At 34.5% G+C, this 22,530-nt stretch overlaps 1 protein-coding gene and 1 long non-coding RNA gene across 2 annotated transcripts; one reads left to right on the top strand and one right to left on the bottom strand.

Annotated features, from left to right (window-relative positions):
- Positions 1-1,231: 1,231 nt before the first annotated feature.
- LOC148862046 (uncharacterized) lies at positions 1,232-2,987 on the bottom strand. The gene is made up of 2 exons (XR_016095009.1): positions 2,104-2,987; positions 1,232-1,591 (listed from the first exon to the last, which is right to left on the bottom strand). It is a non-coding gene; the product is annotated as an uncharacterized LOC148862046 (long non-coding RNA).
- A 1,981-nt stretch (positions 2,988-4,968) lies between these two features.
- On the top strand, positions 4,969-15,289 carry LOC148862045 (uncharacterized). The gene is made up of 4 exons (XM_088941658.1): positions 4,969-5,103; positions 6,030-6,113; positions 6,863-7,018; positions 14,437-15,289. The coding sequence occupies exons 2-4, from the start codon at positions 6,107-6,109 to the stop codon at positions 14,607-14,609; spliced, it is 336 nt and encodes a 111-aa protein (XP_088797784.1). The 5' UTR covers positions 4,969-5,103; positions 6,030-6,106; the 3' UTR covers positions 14,610-15,289.
- The last annotated feature ends 7,241 nt before the right edge of the window (positions 15,290-22,530 follow it).

Genomic DNA, 22,530 nt, shown 5'->3' with positions numbered 1-22,530 from the left:
AGTTGATCAAAGATTTCAAGTAAGCCCAATTTTTGGATTTTTTTAGTGGAATTACAATCCCTTGTAGCTGGTCTAGGGTTTTACACCAAAATCAAGAAGAACTGGAGAAAGTGTGAGAGTCCTGATTTAGTAAGACTCTTCAATTTTGACCTAGAAAGGGGCACTCTAGTTTTCTAGGGTTCCTTGAGGTTTTCTAAAAGGGGCGGTTCAAGTCCCAACCTTTTTGGAAGCCTTTGAATGAAGCGACAACCTCTTCTCTCTCTTCTTCTGTTCCCATGGAAAAAGGAATCTTTAAAGGGAGGGGCTTTTAAAGTTCTAGGAAGGTGTTTGAGGTTTCAATAAAGCAAGTTCACATCTACCCCCCACAGAATGTGCCCAAAAAATACTCCACATGCACATCTCTACGTGCATTAAGAACATCTCCCAATGACAACAGTTTCGATGTGTTGTGGAACATTTAAAGGGCAGATTTGAACTCTAACTAAGCCCCAACAATATGAATTTATGTATTGCACTTTGTAGTGTCAAGTGTGTAGTACTAAAGAAGAAAAGTGCTAAGCATACGCAATTTGTTTTTCTCGTAGCTGTTACGGGCCTATCCTACACCATTTATTTGGAATATAGTGAGTCTTTTTTTTTTCCGCCCAAATAAGGGCTTGTAAGGTGTCCAAATAAGGGCAAGCCCGTGCTCACACCATCCCAACAGCCACTTGCAACCTTGCATCAGGAATATCTCCCCATGAAATAAAACACATGGGTAGGGAGATATTCCCAATGAAAGGCTGGAAAGGCTACTCAAATGGGCGTTGCCCTGACGGAAGCTGAACTCTTCAGGTTCAGAGTAACCATGCCCATCTTCATCATGCAACCTCAATAGAGTGAAGGTAAAGTAATTAAGCAGGTTGTAAGAATGCCCAAGATGGGAGCACGGACTTGGTCAGTCTAATGTCCGATCAAACAATCTCTACAGCCTTGTGGGAATATCTCTGTATTTATGTACTTTATTTCAAGGAGAGATATTCCCAATACAAGTTGCAAGAGGTTCGAACAGTGTGAGCAAGCGAAACTTGCCAGATGGCCATTTTGGAATCAGATTACAAGAAGCTATTCTGAACTTATAATCCCATTGACAAGTTAGTGTGCAGAAATCTGATTTGGTTTATAAAAAAATGGTGGCGGGTATCACCTACATGCGCACAAACAATAAATTAATTAATTAATTAATTAATTAACGAAAAAGGTTAAGATGTTTTATATTTAGATTAATAAAGTCTTGATTACACAAAAAAAAAAATATTAACAAATTCTAAACAACTATATTTGAAATCTTAAACTTCATATATTGAGTGGTGGAAAGTCTCCTTTGGTGTGTGCTGGGTTATAATAAGATGTTTTTATAATAATTTATTAAATTAAAAAAGAAAATGTGAAAAAAAATCAAATTTGAGAGTTATGAGAGACTAAACAAAGAAGAGAAGTCTTGCATACCAAACCGCAGAGCTGGGTGAATGCCATTAACGATTGTAAACCTCCCTTTCATCTTCAAGCTTTGAAAATGGGTAGAAATTCCATCTTAAATTGCCAAGTAAACCTGGGAAGCCTCACCGCTTATTCCGTAAGAGAAGGGTTGAAATTAAATCAAGCTCTAATCGAATATCTTGGGTTTAAGTTTGATTAGATTCGATTCAAATTCAATTCTAATAAAGTTTGAATCTCAAGGCAAGTTTAATTAGTTATTGGAATTTGAGTTCAGCCAATAAAAAAAAATTTAACTTAAAAGCTTGCATGCTTGACTCGATTAATACATACATACATATACTATATAATATAAATACATTTTTAATATATATTATAAAAATTATATATTTTTATATTATATATTATACAAAAATATACTATATATTTAAAAAAATATGATAAATTTCTTAAACTACCCGTATATCTAGCTAATTAATTAAATATATCCTTACTCTTTAAAAATTGACTAACGCCACCTCTATATGACAATTGACCAGTTCTTGCTGGTGTCATTAAATACGGAAGGAATGGCTCAAATGCCCGTTTTACCCTTTAATTCAAGCTTAAGACAAAAGTCAAATTTACCTTTTTTTAACCTCGTTTTAACGCATATGTGCGGGTTTACTTAGTTGAATAGATCACCATCGCCATTGCTTGCGACGAAGGTCGCTGCAACATACACTCGACACAGAGGACGCAAAGTGGCAGCACCCCCTTCCGATTTCTTCTCTTTTCCCTCTTCTCTCTCTCTTCTTTTCGCTCTTCTTCTTCTTCTTCTTCCCCCTTCAATCTCACCTCCCCTGTTTAAGTCTAAGACCAGATCGTCACCGATGCAACTTCTAGCAGCAGCGATGGTCTGTCTCTCTTCTTTCTGCTATCCTTCTTCTTCTTCTTCTTCCTGTCGAAACCAGAGAGACCGAGAAGAGCAACACGCCATGGAATCGGAAATTCATTTCCTGGAGATTAACTTGATCTCCGCTCGAGACCTCAAGCCCCCCACTACTAACCTCCGACGCATGCAGACTTTTGTCGTCACCTGGGTCGACTCCGCCACAAAGCTCCGCACTCGTGTCGACCGTGTCGGCTGCAAAAACTCCACCTAGAATCGGAAACTCATCTCCTGGAGATTAAGTTGATCTCCACTCAAGGCCTCAAGCCCTCCACTGCTAACCCCTGGCGCATGCAGACTTACGCCGTCGGCTACCTGAAAGATACTCTCATCGGTATCGTCTGTTTTCTCATTAGCAACTGCCTCTCCTCTAGCGTTCTCGTATCCGCTCTTAGATTTGCCGCCCCTCCTCTGGTAAATTCCATGGCTTGCCGCCCCCTTCTCTGGCAGATTCCACGATATATTGAACATCGGTGCCATGGTTATCAAAAACCGCACTGACTTTCGTAGCCTTGAATGGATTCTCCGAGCGGATACCGTGATCTGATGGGAAAGAACCGCCCCTGCCAAAGTGAGCGCCAATCCAGACAACCATCCAAAACAAATAAAATCTCCTTCGAAGAATCTTGCGAGCATTCACGTGGAGATTATTCCGGGGAATATATGGATGATTTAGTCTGCTACTTCTTCATGACACGTATGGGTGTAAACGCATCGAATTCGAATAGGATCAGCCAATAATAGAATTCTAATCCGATTAGAAAAAAATTCTACATCCAAATAAAAGCAGTGCCTGTGGGCGGTTCGTACAAACTGCGGGTCCTGCCATGCTGGCCTACGGCCCACAGCCAGGCTCGTATGTGCCTGTCTATGCCGTGCCTTAGGTTGGGCTGGCCTGTGAGTCGAGTCTAGTCTTATGCCAGTTAGTGCCGTGTATTGGGTCAAAGTTATTTATTTAAAAAAAGTGATAAAAATTTTAAAATTTTAATTTTATATGAATTTTGTGTATATAATTACTTATATATAATAATTAAATAAATTAGTATAATAAAATAAAAAAGTATTTATTTTATTAATATATTATATATTATATATTATTATATAATTATAATTTATATAATATTATATAATATATATATAATATAATATATATAAAATATGTATATGGGCCGGGCTATGGGTTGGGCCATGTCGGCCCATGGACCTAAAACCCCAGCCCCAACATGACCCGCATGATTGTGTTGGGCTTGGCATGACTCACGGATCATTGTGCTAGATTGTGGGCGGCATGACCTGATTTACACATCTATATCTGAATTCGATTCGATATCTGATGAATATTGAAAATTAATATCTGAATTTGGATCCAATTAATTATTTATTTTAGATAATTAATAAATATATAAAGTAAATATTTTATTGATATAAAGTATATAAATATATAAATTATTAATATAACTTAATTATTATATATAAATTATATAAAATATTTTATATATTATATATAAAAATTAAATAATTGGTCAAAATCGAATATTTATCGAATCGAATCAGGCTATATCCAAATTCAAATCCGATTAACTATTTGGTAAGAATAAGATATCCGAATTCGATCGATTAGAAATTTGAATTATCCAAATTTGATTCGATTATATCAAATATCGAATTCGAAATCAGATTTTTTAATACCGTTGACACCCCTAATGATGCCATTGTTCCATTGCTGCCACGAGCGGGCAATTACCATCACTGATTAAGGACCGACCAACTCGGTTTTGACGGAATATTAACAGATATAAAAAAGTAATGGTAGAATTATTCAATTGTCTGAAACAGAGCAATCAATTTTCAAATAGTAAGGGTACGCTTAATCAATTAACTAAACTATAAGCAAAATTTAAGAAATTTATCCTAAAAAATATATCATATATTTATAAAATATAAAAATATATTCATTTTAAAGCTTTCGAATAAAACTCGAAATCATCGAATATTTAATCGGATCAATCTCATACCAGGAAATAGGGTTTGAATCGAATTCAAATTTATACTTAAGACTTATTTTATTCGAACCGAGCAAAAGAAATTTGACTCGCCTTAGTTCAATTGCACCCCTTTCTAAAAATTTCTCTCGCTGTCGCTGCAAGGAGAAATTATTGGTTTTCTTTTTCCCTTTTTTTTATTGTTCCTTTTTTAACATTTTTCTCATATTTCAAGTGATTTTGTAATTTTTTTTGTCAAATGGAAATAAGCTTTTCACTTTACCCCTGCTTTGTCATTCGTGATCGGTTTTCTATGTACTGTCTTCCTTTGATTTTAATAAATGTTTTAAAACTTTTGATCTATTTTGTATCGTTCTTTCCAAAATAGATCTTCTTAATTCAAAAAGTTGATTTCTGGAAAAACCCGCACGAATTTTCCTTCAAGAACCAAGGTGTTTTAGACTAAACTCTACGAACCTATCATTTGAGCATGAGAATATCAACCGTTGGATTCGAAGAAAAGAATGATTCCGTGTATCTCAAGAATTGGATAAAATGAGTACGCAAGGCCATCTGGGCTAGTGAACTGGGGGCCACGAGCGGTTATCGTCCAGACCCGAAACCAGAGAGTTGAATTGAGCGAGCTTAGAGTTCGTGACAGGGCAAGGCACCGCCGAATCTTGCAGGGTGGGATCGTCGATTTTACCGTCGAGGGTACCTACAATCCTTACACCATTTTGCCCTTTTTTTTTGTCCATGATTGATTTTAAGCTCTGGATTTAATTGAGGATAGCGTTTGGCTTCCGCGTCTTGTTTCTTGAATTCGTTTTATTTTGCCCCTTAATTTTCTCTTCTTGGCTTCCGGGTCTTACATTGATGGGCTTTTTGATATTCATTGTTTCTTCACTATTTTCCTTTTTTTTGTCTAATGGGTTCCGAGGGGACCTACAACCCTTACACCATTTTGCTATTTTTTTTGTCCGCGGTTGATTTTAAGCTTTGGATTTAATTGAGGATGGCGTTTGGCTTCCGCGTCTTGTTTCTTGAATTCGTTTTATTTTGCCCCTTAATTTTCTCCTCTTGGCTTCCGGGTCTTACATTGATGGGCTATTTGATATTCGTTATTTATTTACTGTTTTCCTTTTCTTTGTCTAATGGGTTCTGGATTTGATGGTTCTTGATGTTCTGAGGTTCTTTAGTTTGTAAGTCTATACTGTTCTTTCTCTTTTGATGCTTTTGATGTAGTTCATAGTTGAGTTTTCGAAGATGTTGATTCTTCCTCTCTATTTGTGTGTTTTCTTCGGCTTTTTATCTCTTTAAAACTCAACTGGGTGGGGATTTATGGGTGTGCAACAGCGCAAGTGCTTCTCTTTTTCTTTGTTACTAATGTTCTATTGTAATGGTTTTGACACTTTTTTTTTTCTTCTTTGAACCTGACTCTTATTTTACGAGAGTGAAATTGGGGACTCCTCCAAACGAATTATATGTTCAAATTGATACTAGGAGTGATGTCTTGTGGGTCACCTGCAATGCCTGCAGTGGTTGCCCTAAATATAGCGGCCTGAATGTAAAGCTTTCTTTCTTTTTTTCTTTTTTTCCGCCTCCTTCCTCTTCTTTCAATTCCATTGACATTTTTGCAGATGAAATCCTTACCAAGTATCCTGATTTTAATGTCGTATCCCCCAATATCCTGACTCCATCAGAAGAATATTATAAGATGAAAGGCAAGTATTTGAAATGTAGACAAACCGTTTAGAATGAAAATGCTGACTTGCAAAATGTACAGGCATAAACAAGAACTAACAACTGACCTAAATCTAATTCACCCTAACTAACAGATAAATTACGCAACCCACATTTGCTAATTACTAAACCCCAACTGAATGCAAAAGGAAAAGCCTAGTCTTTGTTTTCTATGTCCTTACCTTCTAACCTCTTTTTTCCATAGTCCTCATTACTTATTAACTGGTATTGCCAATACACTACTTTCCCAATCCCAAAATTTACATTTCAGAAATAGGCAGGTGGGTAGTCATATGAAAACTATTTTTTCGCCCCCCAAAACCATTGAAAATTAAAAACAGCATTCAAACCAGCTGTTTAGTAATACCTTCTTTTCAAGAAATGCATAACACATTTGCTCTTTCTCTATTTGCAAGTCAAAATAGGATTTATAACTATAGTTATAGATAAGGGTTTTAATTGGGGTCAAATGTTCATTTCTGGAGCTTTTTTGAGTTCCACTTAGTAGTAATAGATCATCAAATTAGTAGTAGTAAAGCCCTGTTTTCTCTGTCCTTTGTAACTATACCATTCATTTCTTGCACATAGCACACCCTTCAGTATATCTACCTTCTAAATTTTGCTCATCAAATTGATTTATATTTTCTTATAATTACTTAGATTTAATATCATACTAAGCTAGTAGACTGTAAGTATCTACTATTTGATCATGGTTCATTTTCTGTATTAGGATTTTCGTACTCTCTTAAAGAGTGGCACTCCTTCTGTTTTGCTTTAGTTACCACTTCCCAGAATCAAGGACTGGAGCAGGAGAGAGATTGGGCCTTGAAACTTTGTAGCTTCAATTTTGAAAAGTTCCAAGCATATGGATGGCACTATACCATATGTATGTATATGTGTTAGTTTCTAGATTATTAGTACCATAAAAAAGTTGTGAATGCACTTGCATTTTTTTTTCCTTTTTTATCTGCAAAGGGCATTTTTCTTTATTATGGAACACATTTATAAATTTTAGTGGTTGAATGTTGATAACCAGATAAACAGATAGTTGTTTTGATTCTTAAAAATAAGGAGTTTGTCCACTAGCACTGCCTTTGGAAGTCTACGCTTCAAGCAGAGAAAAGAAATTAGAACCCTAGTATTCAATGATCTTTACTTACCTATGGAACTATCTGGTTAAAGCTTGTTTGCTTCCTTTGGTTCTATTTCATTTATATCATAACTTTGCGTTTATCATATGGATCTTTATATAATTTGGTTAAAGCTTGTTTTCTTCCTTAAGTTTGTTCAGCTGGCTCTAACAACATTTTTTATCACCATCTTACTCTACTTCCCCCTCATTTTATCACTTGTTGAAGCTACTCCTAGATTTCCACGAGTATGTTCATTTCTTTGGTCCACATATCTATTTGTCATTCACTCATTCATTTCCTTCCCAAAACATGTCATATCATCTCTTCCTGTCTAAACATCAGTTTATCTTAAAACATTCATACATCTTTTATTCTACATGAGGGATCCTATCATAGATGACAATCCTTGTGTGCTAAACAACCATTGTTAGACAAGTTTGTTATTATAGATACTCATCTCCTTTTCAGTTTCATCACTACTATTATTTATGTGCATAAGAAAAAGCAAATTTGATTCATTTTAATTCTGATCTTTTTGAAAAAGATGGTAACTTTATTAATGAAATAGTGGGTACATAAGATGATGTACACAGAAATTACAACTCAAATGTTATGTAGGAAGAAAGCTATCACTAAACAAGAAATCCCTGTGAGCACCAGCGTTTGCTAGACCATCCGTATCAGAGTTTAGCTCCCTAGTGATCCAACCCAGCTGTGCATTTAAGTTAAATAGGATATATCTAGCTTAAGCCAAGAAATGAGCTGAAGCCCATGGACCACTGCCAAAGTCACCTAGCCACTTGATGGTATTTGCTGAATCTCCTTTTATGGTAATGTTCTGATACCCAGATCTCTTGCAATCCTGATTCCAGTTGGTGCTGCCACAATTTCAGCCTTTGTTGAAGAGGCTATCGGTCCACTGAAAGCCCGAATAACTGTACCATCTCTTTTTCTAAAAATTCCACCAATTCCTGCTGCACCTGAGTTTCCAAACGCACTTCCATCAAAGTGCATGGTTATCTCCCCTTCCACCATAGAAGAGTGGGGGAGAGGGGTGATTAAGGTCTAGTGTTTAGAAAACAAAAAATCTGCAGCATTTCTTTGGAGATCAGAAAAGGAAACTCCTTTAAAAAACGTTGAGTTGGAAGTCCAAAGGAAAATTCTATAAGATATAATAGACAAAATCTCCTCAAATATTTCTTCTGTTGTTGAAAATTCGGTTATTTCTCTCTTCCCAGATGCTCCAAAGGATAGCATGTGCTACAGAAATCCATAAAGTCCTTCCTCTTTTGCTTAACCTTCTTGTTGTCCTTTGTCTGAGACAGTCTATCACATGTTCAGGGAAAATCCAACTAAAATTGAAAAGATTGAGAAAGAAAATCCAGAATTTTCTAGTTTCCCAGTGGATCAGAAAATGATTGGCTGATTCCCCGGCTGTCAAGCACAAACAGCATACATATGGGGATATATAGGACTTTCCTTGGTCTTGGGTTTGATTCCCTTGTCTCAAAACTTCCAGGCCTCATCATAATTTGTTTCTGCAGAACGTTGCTGTCATTGAGCAAATTCTGCTCATTGATCTAGCAGTGTTTCTTTTTCATAAAGTTCATTGTAAAAAGGTTTTAAAGATAATTATGATGTATACATGAAAGCATTATTCTGCTTAAAGTAATTACCCATTAAATTATTATTCTTGATGGCATGTAAAACTAAGAAAATAAACATATTAAGCAAAATAAGGAAGTTCTTATATATGTTAGCAGTCGACATTGCTCTCATTTTTCGAAGAGTAAAATAGAAATTTTATTAAATGGAAAAAATTAATTACACTGCAATAGGTGACAAGATGGCACCTAGCTTATAAAACAGAGCATACTGAACTAAAGGCACAATCCAAACTAAGACCGATACAATTTACATCAACTGAATCTCAAGCATGCTCCAGAAATTCTCCCCCATACCCAACCTGCAATTAACTTCCCCACCAGAGCCACCAGTGTTCTTGAATTTCTCTTAAAAGATCCTCTTGTTCCTTTCATTCCACAATATCCAACACACAGCAAAGGGGAAAATTACAGCTGCTGACTCTTGCAGTCTTGCAGGTGGAAAATAAATGTAAAAGAGATTCTTCATCTGAACTACACGTGACAAAAATTCTTGCCATATAAAATCCCCTACTCTTCAAATGATCAGTATTTAGGATGCTGTCCATGGCAACCTTCCTATTGCTTTCCCTAAGGCCCCTCACGTTCCAGCTCAATACCCTCATCCTTCCTTCTTCCACACTCCTTAGAGCAGCTCTTTCTCAATTCTTACATATCCTCTTCTAGCATTTCCTCTTTGCCCCCTTCCTCATCCCACTCTTTGTTCAACCCACTTAGTTCCTTTCTCTTACCCTTCTCCTCCCTCTTGTCCTTTTCAAATTGCACGAAGGCTCTTCTTGCAAATTCCTCTTCCCCTAGAAAAACAATCCTAGTGAATTACCTATTGATACTTCCCTCTCAGCGAGTTTGTCAATCTCCACTACACCTTTTTGGGCACTCTCCAACCCACCCGACTTCTCACGCATTCTCCCCTGCTCCTCCCTCTCCCTTTGTCGATCCTCTTGCTCTTCTTCCTTATCTTTTTCCTCCGATTCCTCTCCTTCAGTGCCTAGGCTGCCTCCCTCTAATCTTCTCATTCTATTGTACACTTTCCTCGGTTCTTCTACCCTCCCCCCTTCTATAGAAAACTTTATTTTTCTTCCCCCGGTTCCTTCTTCTCCTTCCCTTTCCCCCGTCTTCTTCTCCTCCTCCGCTAATTGATGCTCTCCCACCAATGTGGAGACTGAAGCAATTGAGATTTCAGAAATTCGTACCTCTTCCTCTATTTGGGTCTCCTGGAATGAAGTCGAGCCTTCCCAACTCTTGAGATTCCACTATCTAGTTGTTGTCACACTAGACTCACCTTTCTTCAGACTGGCAGCCCTTCAGTCAGTGACTTTGGATGCTAGTCCTGGTTTTGTATCTCATGATTAGAGATCGAGATAACCTGGTGTTCAACGATCGGCAGCTTCCCAGATATGTCAGTCTGTTCCTCAACCTCATGCACTCCAGTTTTGATGCTTTCAGTTGTGCTTGTAGTGTGTCCTTGGAAACTAAATGTTTTCTTCTCTCCATCGAAATGAGCAACTACCCAAACCCATTTGTCTTCTTGAGCTCCTGAATTCTTGCTCTTTAGTCTGCTCCAACTCAGTCTTTATTGTTTGTTTCCGGATCGAGCCCTTTCCAAACTGTCCATATGGTGGCCCGATTTGTCTAAGTGGGGTCCATTTGAATTTGAACCTCCCCTACTTAGCTCGCCTCTTGACTAAGTCCTCTTTTTATTTTACCGTAGGGCCTGTCGACATTGCTCTCGTGGACTATATTCTATGATATTGTAAGGACCAATTATTGTGATTTGCATAATTGCATCTCAAACTACCTAAGATAGACAATTGTAGGGATTTTTTTGCAAACAATGTAGAGAGTGCACATTATCTAAAAAGGCCATTATCCAATGGTGGCTCTTGCTATCTGGGGTCTTGGGAATGGTAGATTGGATAGTCCTAGCTCTTAATCTTTGGCATTTTCTTTTGCACAAAGTGGCTGATCTCACTCTCATGATATGAGGGTGCACATATTTCTCGTCCAAAAATAGTTTTCAAGGCAGTTTACTTCTATCCAACCCATGCTTAGCACATCATTGTGAAAAGTTGTTTATTGGATATGATTATTGCATAACTTATGCCCACTTTCTGAATGTTTTGCTAACTATCTATGTTGTGGATAAATAGTGTGGATACTTTAAATGTTTTCTACATTGTAATTGCATTTATGAAATTCTTCCTTGTTATTTCTTTTTATTTGATATGGTGTCTTGATATGATTTATTGCAATATATTTAGGAGTTTGAGTACACACTGGATAAATTACATTTAAAATGAGTTTAATAATGACATTTCATGTAGCCAAGAAAGTGGAGAGTTACCAACAAAACCACAAGTCATGAAATACGAAATTAGTAAAAATAAAAACTCAGTTATACTTCATATTTACACAGCTTCCAAGACCTAAAATTAAAATATTCAAGAGATCAGTGATTGTGACACAAAAAGAGCTAGGGGTAGACCAAAAGGGACATGAGCATAAGTAGTAAGAAATGATTTAGGCACTAATAATTTAGCAATGGATATGGCTTTAAATTCAATGGATTGGTGAAACAGGATTCATGTAGCTAACCCCATATAGCTAGGATAAGGCATGGATGATAATGATGACGATATTAGGGATGATTGTTTATGACGTATCCCGACTTTCCTAGCTTGCAAATTTTTGGGCCCAGTCAGCCACATTTCTCACGAGTTTGGTCTAGCTTGGACCCACTTTGAGATTTCAAAAAATGCATACATGTGATGCTTAGTTCTACAAGGTTGATATTAGTTGTTTCCTTAGAATGGACTTTCAGCCTACACCCGTTAATTGTAACCTCAAAATGGACTTTTAGTCAATTTTTTATCCTGATATAATTGATGGGATTACAGATCTGTAGGTTTAGAATCGTCTTAAGAAATCCTACAACTTGTCTGTGATTTTTGGGCTATATCTTAGTATTTATTATTATTTTATGAATATATAATTATTGTTTTATTAGTACATTGTTATTTTGATTTTATTATTTTTTAATAATTAATATCTTATTATTTATCATTAATTTATGAATATTTTATTAAAAATTATTTTTTACAATTAATTTATTATTATTTAATAAATAATATGTCAATATTTTATTATAATGTTAATTATAATATTATTAACGTTTTATTTGAAATTAATTATTATTGGGAGTATTATTTAATAAATTAATATCTTTGGTTTTTATTATTAATTTATTAATATTTTATTATAGTATTATTATTTAATGAATATTTGACCAATGTCTTATTATTATTCTAATTATTAATATACTTTTATTTTATTATTATTATTATTATATTATTGTTACATTTATAGTATTTTATTATTTAATTTTAATGTTTTATTATTATATTATTGTTACATTTATTATTATATTTAATAATTATAATTTTTTGTTATTATTATTTTGTTATAGTACTATTATTTTGCTAATATTTTGTTAATAGTGTATTAATATTTATTATTATTATTATTATTATTATTATTATATTCTTGTTATTGTTATTACTATTATCTTATTATTAATTTAATAATATTGTATTAATACTAAGATATTGAAGTCTAATGTGTTCCCAAACATCATAGATAAGCTGTAGGACTTCTCAAGACAATTGTAACTACACATCTACAATCGAATCAGTTATATCGGAATAAAAATTTGATTGACAATCCATTCTAAGGTGACAATTATTGGTTGAACGTTGAAAGTCCATTATGAAGTTACAACTAATATCGGATTTATCCTAGTTATAGAAAAACATCACATATTTGCATTTTTTGCAAGCCTAATGCGGTTCCGGGCTAGGCCAAGCCTAGGAGAAATGTGGCTGCTTGGGCCTAGAAGTTCGCAAGCCAGGTAGGCCGGGCTAGGTCATAAACAACCATTCCTAACAAGTCATCATCATTATCATCCATGCCTTATCCTAGCTACATGAGGTTGGCTACATGAATCCTGTTTGGCCAATCCATTCAATTCAAAGCCATATCCACTGTTAAATTATTAGTGCATAAATAATTTCTTTTTACTTATACCCATGTCCTTTTTGGTCTACCCCTATCTCTTCTTTTGTCACCCATCATTGATCTCTCGAATTTTAGGTCTTGGAGGTTGTGTAAATGTGAAGTATAACTTAGTTTTTATTTTTCCTAATTTCGTACTTCATGATTTGTGGTTTTGTTGGTAACTCTCCACTTTCTTAGTTACATGAAATGTAATTATTATACTCATTTTCAAATGTAATCTGTGTAGTATGTACAGAAACTCTTGAATACATTACAATAAATCAGGGCATGACACCATATCCAATAGAGAGAAATAGCAAAGAAGGATTTAATAAATGCATTCGCAATGTAGAAATCATTTGAAGGTATCTCCACTTTTATCCACTGCATAAAAGCTTAGTTGACAAAACATTCAGAAAGTGGGCATAAGTTATGCAACAATTATATCTAATAAACAACTTTTCACAACGATGTGCTAGGCATGGGTTGGATAGAAGTAAACTGCTTGAAAGTTCCTTGAGTACTATCTTTGAATGAGAAATATGTGCACCCTCATATCGTAAAAGTGAGATCAACCACTTTGTGCAAAAGAAAATGGCAAAGGTTAAGAGTTAGGACTATCCAATCTACCCTTCCCAAGACCCCAGATAGCAAGAGCCACCATTGGATAATGGCCTTTTTAGATATGTGCACTCCCTGCATTGTTTGCAAGGAAATCCTTACAATTGTCTATCTTAGGTAGTTTGAGATGCAATTATGCAAGTCACAATAGATGGTCCTTACAATATCATGGAATATATTCCACGAGAGCAGTGTCAAATGTTAACATATATAAGAACTTCCTTATTTTATCTAGAGATAAAAGATAATTTGCAACAACTAATCAAGTTATATTAAGATAAAAATTTGGCTGAAAGTCCATTATGAGGTTTAGCTAGTTCTGCCAACTCTGACTTCCCCAACAATCCTCTTTCTCATCAGTAATTGTTTTATCATTAAACTTCCTGCATGTTTTTAATCATCAATATACTTTCTACATTGTTTGAGATTCTCTAAAACCTTTCTACCTTAAGACACATTGGAAATGCTTCCTTTCATTTTTATGAAATGTCAAACTGTTGCATAGCAGCTACTTCTGTCTGAAACAAAATCACGATATTGGCAACCACATTTTGAATGATGTGGATGCAATGTCAATACCAGTAAACTTGCGTGTATATATGCCTCAATTGGTATATGGGTTATTAAATGTGTGAGTTGGTAAGCCTGAGTAGAGAGAAGGAAACAATTTTTTTTTTTCTTTGCAGACCTTGTTCTAAGATTTTCTTTTTTGTTTATGATCTAACTAATCAATGCATTGGATGGGCTAATTATGACTGTAAGTTAAATGGACAATGCAAGCCCTTCAAGTTTTCCGTGAAGAATGTTGATTAAGTTGTACACTTACTTTTCAGGTTCATTGTCTGTTAATGTCTCCATAATTTCTGGTAAGGATGAATTTATCAACACAGGACAGCTAAGTGTGAGAAGTTCATCAGAGATTGTTCCATGCAGATTGATATCAAGCAGTACAGTGGCTATGGTGTTTCAATTGCAGGTGCATCTTTATATGGAGGTTCATCGCTGACCCGAGTACCCCTTGTCTTCATAAGCAACTGTATGCAAGATTTTAGTAATGTTGGTTACAAAATTGTTGTGTGACTGCATGAGTAGCTATAACAGTAAATTTAAAGGAGACCACAACATTGACCTCCAGTAAGTCCTGTGGTGAACAAAGGATCAACAAGGTTGTTTAGCAACTTCAACATCATATACGGAGCCTCCATGGCTTGTTCTAATGTGGCGGGAGTGGCAGCAGTTCTGAAAGCAGTTCATCCTAAATGGAGCCCAACGGCCATTCAATCTGCCATGATGACCATAACAGATTCACTAGATACCACTCTTGAACCCATCACAGAACTCTTAGACAATGAGCAACCCACCAGTCCTCTAGTCACGGGAGTGGGTCACCTCAATCTTAACAAGGCGCTTGACCTCGGACTTGTATATGATGCAAATACAGAGGACTACGAGAGGCTCCTCTGCACTCTGAATTACACTATGAAGCAATCAAGAAGATAACAAGGTCATCCTAACTAGTTAGCCCGTGAAGCGCAAAAAGTTTGGTGATGCCTCTTCAACCTTCAATCCAGGAGCTCTTCCGTATGATCTTAGTGTAATTGTGTCTAGTGATGTGTGGGGACGTGCTACCCCCCCGTCCTGTGTAGCCCCTTCCAATACTATAAAAAAAAAAAAGTTTGTGTTTCATTGGAGGTCGCAAGCAAGATTCAAAGTATCGATACACCTGTCTATCGGTAAATTAAACCTTGCACTTTTATATTTTATTTAGTTGTTTGTATACTTGCAGGAGAAAAAATCAGTTGTGGTACAATTACTTTAAGATGGATGATAATAGGCCAAACATTGTTTTGGTGAATTTTTTTTTAATAATGATTGATGTGGCTTTAACATCCACTTTGAAAAAGTTATTGTACCTATAACTATGGGTGCAATGTTAAATTTGACTTCGCTTGGATTGAGATTTTTTTTCAAAATTCCAATGGGCCTGGCCCAAAGGCCCAAGGCCAAAGCCGTATATAAAATGCTAATTGGAACCTGAGTTGCACCCCTACCTAATTTAATAGAATCCAAAATTTTCTCTACATATAATGCATTAGTCATGATTTTAGTCTTTTTTTTTTTTCAAAAGAATGAAACTGCATTACTTGAGTAAAACCTTCTCTACATGCTGAGATACTATGCTGAGTTCTACAAACATACTTGATATATATAGTATCAAAAAAGGTTAGTGGCCGCTTCCTTGTTGTGTACCACTTGCCAGTTGGTGCATTCTTCTTTTCCATTGATACTATTTACAATACTTTGGGCATCGAACAAAATAGTTGCGGATTTGATTTTCATTGAAAGAACTTTTTCCAGTCCATGTATTACTGCCCTCCATTCAGCTTGAAGACTTGAAGCAGCTCTGATCCTTCAACTATCTTTGAAATCACAGATTGATAATTATTTTGTAAAACAATACCTGTCCCCCATTGTTCCTCTTCCTTTTTCTGGGTTGTGTGAGTCATATGCATAAATATAGATATCTATGTTCTCTTGAGAGTCTCCCCAGGCATTTTCCGGTGCTTGCTCAGAATTGCCAATGGGTTCTAGGTTCTATGTATGAATTGGCTTTCTCTAGCAGCTATATGGGATCAAGTATGTGTTGTTGGTGAACTGACTCAACTGTTTGTTATTAACTTCCTCAGGGTTAATTCCAATTTGGCCTGTAAGCCAGATGGCCCTCACAGAGAAACACAGAAAGAATAGATGTTGCATATAGGGCAGAGTTTTTCTGTTTCCTGTAAAAAAAAAGGAGTTTGTCTCTGGTTTTCACTCCACACCACCATGCCTTCCATATGAATATTTGAAACCTGAAGAGCACTTTTGTTTTCCAGATGAGATTCCAGTTCTCATGTGGTCCTGAGGAGGATGGTAGCTGATCTATAAAGAATTTGCAGCCTGTTTTGACACTGTATAATGCTTTTCTTGAACACTTCCATAGGAGTTTGCCTGGATCTGTGGATGGAATTCTGTTCAGTTGTATGATTTGTTGTTTTGTTGTTCCAATGTCCTTGGCTCATTGGTTCACTGACCCTTTCTATATGTAGTTTGCCTTGGAGGTTAGGTTTGAGTGTTGGGGTGGGGTGCCTTTGCTATGGATGGAATCTAAGGGTTAAGTGGGTGAATGGATTTTCCATCTTTTAGTTGCCAAAACAGATTCCCTTTCAGCTGGTCCAGTAAAACTACTGCTTGCTTCCACCACCAAGAGTCCCTTGTTTTTTTTTTTTTGTTAGCTTGAACATAGACTTGGATTTGATATACTTTTGTTTGATGATTTTGGCCCAGAGTTCTGATTTGGCTATGAAGAGCAACATGAACTTCCGTGCTAGAGTTCATGTCTGTGTGTTTCTCAATTCAGGTCATGTCTTTGCACAAATGTAGACTCACATATAAAACTACACCGTGCATGCAACCAAGCTTATAATTATATAGAAGATAACATTACACATGCTTCATATAAAACTACAGCCCGATATGCTAACTACTCAAGGTTTTGGGTTTTTGATATTTTCAGGGGGTAGTCAGGCCTACGACTAACTCCCTGTAAAATAAAAAAGAAAAAAAGAACTAAAATAAAGAGTTGCATTGCCTTTGTTTCACCCGATATGCAAGTTTGTGTGTATCGATACTTTGAAGGAACCTTTGTTTCAACGTTTTTGATTGTACGATCAGTTAAAAAACTACAAGTACAATAAACAAAATTAACCAAATTTCTAGTCCTTCAAATCTCTGATATTCTAACACAATTTGCAATTGACTATCTCAATATTTCCTATGAAGTCTCTAACTGTAGCAGAGACCAAAGGACCATTAGCCAATGTTGTGGAAAAAGCCATACAAATGTAGGAGAAAGGACAAGCAGCTCAATGCTGACAAGCGAATTGTCTTTACAGTCAATATGTCAACAAAGCCATAAAAATTACAGTTGCTGCCTATGGACCCCCTGCTTGGCTAATGAATCGGGCCAATCGGCCATTCCATTTGTTGTCCTTCTAATCCACCAAGTAAAAGAAGCATTATTGAGTTCCCTTTTCAGACTTTCTATCTCTCTCAGGGTACATACATCAAGGGACCATTACACCTTGTAATCCAAGAGATGACCAGTTTTGAATCCCCTTCAACCTCCAAATTTTGAAGGTTTGCTTGCTTGTTCTGTTGGACAAAGTTATATTTCTCTTTAAATCTTTTTTAAGTTTCAAAACTATGTTGTGTAAATAGACGGTTGAATATGCGGCAGGCTAAGTATACTGAACTTGATCTTTTCTGGGAGGAGTTTCTTCCTCCGTTTTTGAAACCAAATATTGTAATAGACAGCTTCTTATAATATAATAGTTGTTTTAGTGAAAAAAAAAGCTATATTATAAACACATTTGTGCACTCCAGCATAGCTTCCACTACACCTGTTCATGGGCCTGGTAGCCCGATGGCCCGACCTATTATTTTTCAGGCTTGGACAAAATTTCAGGCCGGTGGACTTGGGCTCAAGCTTTTTCAAATAAGCCATGCCCAGGCCCAAGTCTGGCCAATAATATTACATATAATAAAAAAGTACTTATGTTATATAATGTATATTTATTTCTTAAATTATTAGTAAATATTAATTTACTATTGGGAAATACAAATTAGTTAATTAATTTATTAAATTATTACTAAATTAATATAATATCAGTTTATAAAAAACACTGAAAATAAGATATTTTGTGTACAGATTGAGTTTTGGGCTTTCTATAAGGGTTAGGCTCGGACTCGGCCTTGCACATTTTCTGTTGATAAAGAGGCAAAGCCCAGCCCGAGCCCGGCCCATGAACAGGTCTAGCTTCCACATGCAATATCCCCCTTTACCATGGCTTTAAAATTCAAAAACTTTGAAAATTTGGATAAAATTAAATTCGTACTATTGATTAAGTTTAGATATTTTAATAATATTTAAATTTTTGGATAAAATTAAATGGCCAAAATTTTGAAAATTTAACCAAAATAAATCCATTTAGTATTACCATTTATTAACCTGTCTCCAAGGCCCACAGACCACGAGCGCCCCATAGCCCATCCCCCCATGAATTGGGATCATCTCCCTGTGATAAGCACGGGAAATGTTCCTAATGCACGGGAGAGATGGGTTGTGGGGAGTTCGTCCGAAGTCATTCTCATTTGTTAGGGCTAATAAAGTCCCAAAATTACGAATTAATGTTTGCACTTTGCAATGTGTGGAACCCATGCCCATGTTCATCATGCAGTCTCAACAAAGTGAAGTTAAAGTAATTAATTAGGTTGTAAGAAGGTGCAAGATGGGAATCTGGCTTCGGTCAATGCAGCATCTGTTCGAACAGCTTTGTGAATATTTTCGCACTTTTGTATTTTACTAGTAATTAAGCACATGTGTTGCATGTAAACAATTTTTCTTCATATTAATTAATTGAATTTTAGATATATCATAGTTAAGATAGAAATTGAAAATTAACAAAAGTAACAATATGATTAAAAATAAACTTAAATGCTTGTAGCAAATAGCTATTATTATTATTATTATTATTAAATTTTGTATTTCATTTCTATCATAAATAAAAATAGTTTTTATTTTAACAATTATTTTTATTTAATATGATGAATATATAACATTAGAAATGCTCTCAAATGTTTTCAACAAAACTTTGTACATTTTCATTTTTCATGTTCTATCTTTTTTTTTAATATTTATTATTCAATCATGACATTACGGGTTTCTTTAAAAAGTTGGATCGTTGACCCACCATCTAGATAAGAAAATAGCTTGATTTGTACAAGTGGTATAAGTGTGTAAGAAAAATAAAAAAGAGATGATTAATAAAAATTTTTATGAAATTGGTATCGTTACACCAATTTGAAAAAAAAAATCACAATAAACTCTTGGCTGTGAAATTTAAACCAACCTGATAGAAATTTATAACTTGATTGTACAAGTGGTTGGTCCCTTTAGTTCTTTTATATGGTTTGATTAATATTATATTAGTTTGTAAGAAAAATAAATTAAAAGAAAAGAATGAGAGAAGTAGGAGAAAGATTGAGAGAGAATGGTAGAGATTGAGGGAGAATGAGAGATTAATCGAGAGGAAAGTGAGGGAGAAGAGTGAGAGAGATTTAGATAGACAGATAGATAGATAGATAGATAGATAGAGAGAGGGGGGGGGAGAAACAGGGGTTTTGATTTGGCTATAGGCCAAAACTGAGAGAGTGGGAGAGACAAAGGGAATGGTAGATTGACTGTGAGAGTGAGAGAGAAGGGAGGGAGATCGAGAGGCACAGGGAGTGGGAGAGAAATTGAAAACCTATTTTCGGTATAGGCTTTTTGTTGTGTCCAACATGGATTAAGAGTTCTATGTTGGCAACAACCACGTAAGCCTCTAATATGCTAGGGGTTTATAAATTGAAATGTAGAGTAGGTTGTCAGAGTTTTGTTAGTTTTTGGGTCATCCTACAACCTAATTTTAAATGTACAATTGGCTTGGACTATAATTCTCTTTAAACTATATATCTCATGTATATTATATAAATAATTTTTACTTATTACACTTAATTTTTGTTTGTCTATGATATCATTTGACCCAAACCACTAACCACTAGACATGTTCATAGGTCAGGCTTCGGGCCAAGGTTCAAAGTATCAGAAATGCCAAGTGTATCAGAAAGGCAATTTTAAAATACGTACTGGGCTACGCCTTGGATAAACAAGTGTATCGAGGAAAACTAAGATGCACAGATACACTTGCAAACACTATGAATACATAACAAATCATAAAAATTCATCAACAACACTAAATATAAGACTTCAATGAGGTTTTTACATTAAATTAATATATTTTAATGGTTTTATGAAGAAATATATTATAGCTAATTATAACTTCATTAAAAATCTTGTGCTTAAATATAAATTATAATTTATAAATCTTAAGTTTTAATGTTTTATGGGATGAAAAAACCCAACTCTCCTATCCAACCATAAAACATGCATTGGCACAACTTCTATGTGAAAATATAATTAATAATTATTTATTATTTAAATAATTATTATTTATTATTCATTTCTAAAAATTATAAAAATAAATAAACATTATATAATATATTCAAAAAATAGTTATTAAAGAAGAAATTTCAATTGTGGATATGATAGATCATCCATAGAATTATAATATATTCAACCATTGTGATCAAATGATAAAGTATAATTAATTAATTAGTTAATTATTTTTTAATTCTAAAAAAATAAAAAAATAATTATTAAAGAAGAAATTTCAATTGGCCTATGGATATGATAGATCATCCATAGAATTATAATATATTCAATTTTTATGATCAAATGATAAAATATAATTAATTATTATTTATTTTTTAATTTTAAAATATAAAAAATAAAAAATATATTAAAGAAGAAATTTCAATTGCTCTATGGATATAATAGATAAATTCATAGATCTAAAACATATTTAGTCTTTAAAGGCAAAGAAAAAACTTACATTTTCAAACTTTTTTGTTAATTTATATTTTCCCCAAATATCTTCATGAAATTTCCATAAATCTACTGATAGCACAAAAAAATTGTTATTTTTCAATGTAAGAAATGTAGATCAACATAAATTTAAGCATTCAAGAAAAAAAAAGAGAAATCACGAGATATTATAAAAGATTGAAAAAATTTACCTATTTCTGCCATATTTTTTCAAAATTGAAAAATCTTTTAAAAAATTAACAATTCACACTTGTTTCTTGCAAAATTTTGCAAATCTAACATTCTAGGAATGAAGTTTGGAGTTTTATAGTCATTTGGGGTGAAAGAAGGTTTATTTCGAGCGAAAGAAACTTACTTTCCCCCTCTAATTTTTTTTTTAGTTTTTGGCCGTACCTTTTTCATCGATATGCTACCGATATGCCCTGATACACCCCCAATACACCCCGATATGCATGAAAAATGATGAAACATCTAGTTTCCATACGTATCCTATATTGGGCGTATCATATTGAAATTTTAAACCTTGCTCCGGGCCCAACTTTACACTATCTCGAGCTCGGGCTTTGGGCCATTCCCATTAGAATTTGACAAAAAGCCAAGCCCGAGCTCGGCCCATGAATAAGTCTACTAACCACCACCTAAAAAGAAAAAATAGTTTGATTTCTAGGTAGACATTAAATTTTGTATTACATGTCCATCATTGATAATTTTTTTTTTACGTATAATACTTATTTTTATTCAATATAATGAATGCATAGTATTAGAGATGTACCCAATATTTTATTTTTTATAAATATATAACATTAGATGTGTGCCCAAAATTTTCCCAATTTTTTATTTTTATGATTCTTTGTAGTTTCTATTTTTAAAATTTTATTATTTCACTATGGCATCATTTCAATTCTAGGTAGATTTTAAATTGGGGTTTTTATAGTTCAGTCCACCCCTAGGGTGGAGCTAAGATTTCTAGGGGTGGATTGAATCCTACCCGTGGATTGATGCCAAATTCATAGGCAGGATGTAGTTTATAGGAGGGGCTACTAGTAGACTGGGATGGGGCTACAATTTAAGATTTCTGAGGTAGATTGCAGTTCACTTATCCCTTTTAAATTTGGCATTCCATTTTCATCATTAATAAAAATACTTCTTATATTTTATACTTATTTATTTTAATTATTTATTATTAAATTATGACATTATTTATTAATTCATTTAACCCTAACTGGCCGAACTGCTTGCCCACCATCGAAAGGGAAGAAATGCTTTTGTTTCCAAATTACTTTTCAAAATATTTATTTTTATACTATTAAAATTAATATTGTGGATTTAATTACAATAATTTAATGATGAGAAAAATATATCTTAAATATAGGATTTAATGAGAGAGAATAGGAAAATATTT

The sequence above is a fragment of the Nelumbo lutea genome, chromosome 4 (genome assembly GCF_056320005.1).
Source record: "Nelumbo lutea isolate HS-2025 chromosome 4, American lotus-T2T, whole genome shotgun sequence".
NCBI classification, from domain to species: Eukaryota; Viridiplantae; Streptophyta; class Magnoliopsida; order Proteales; family Nelumbonaceae; genus Nelumbo; species Nelumbo lutea.
Note: the sequence above shows the minus strand (reverse complement) of the source record. Positions and strands in the feature narration are given on the sequence as shown.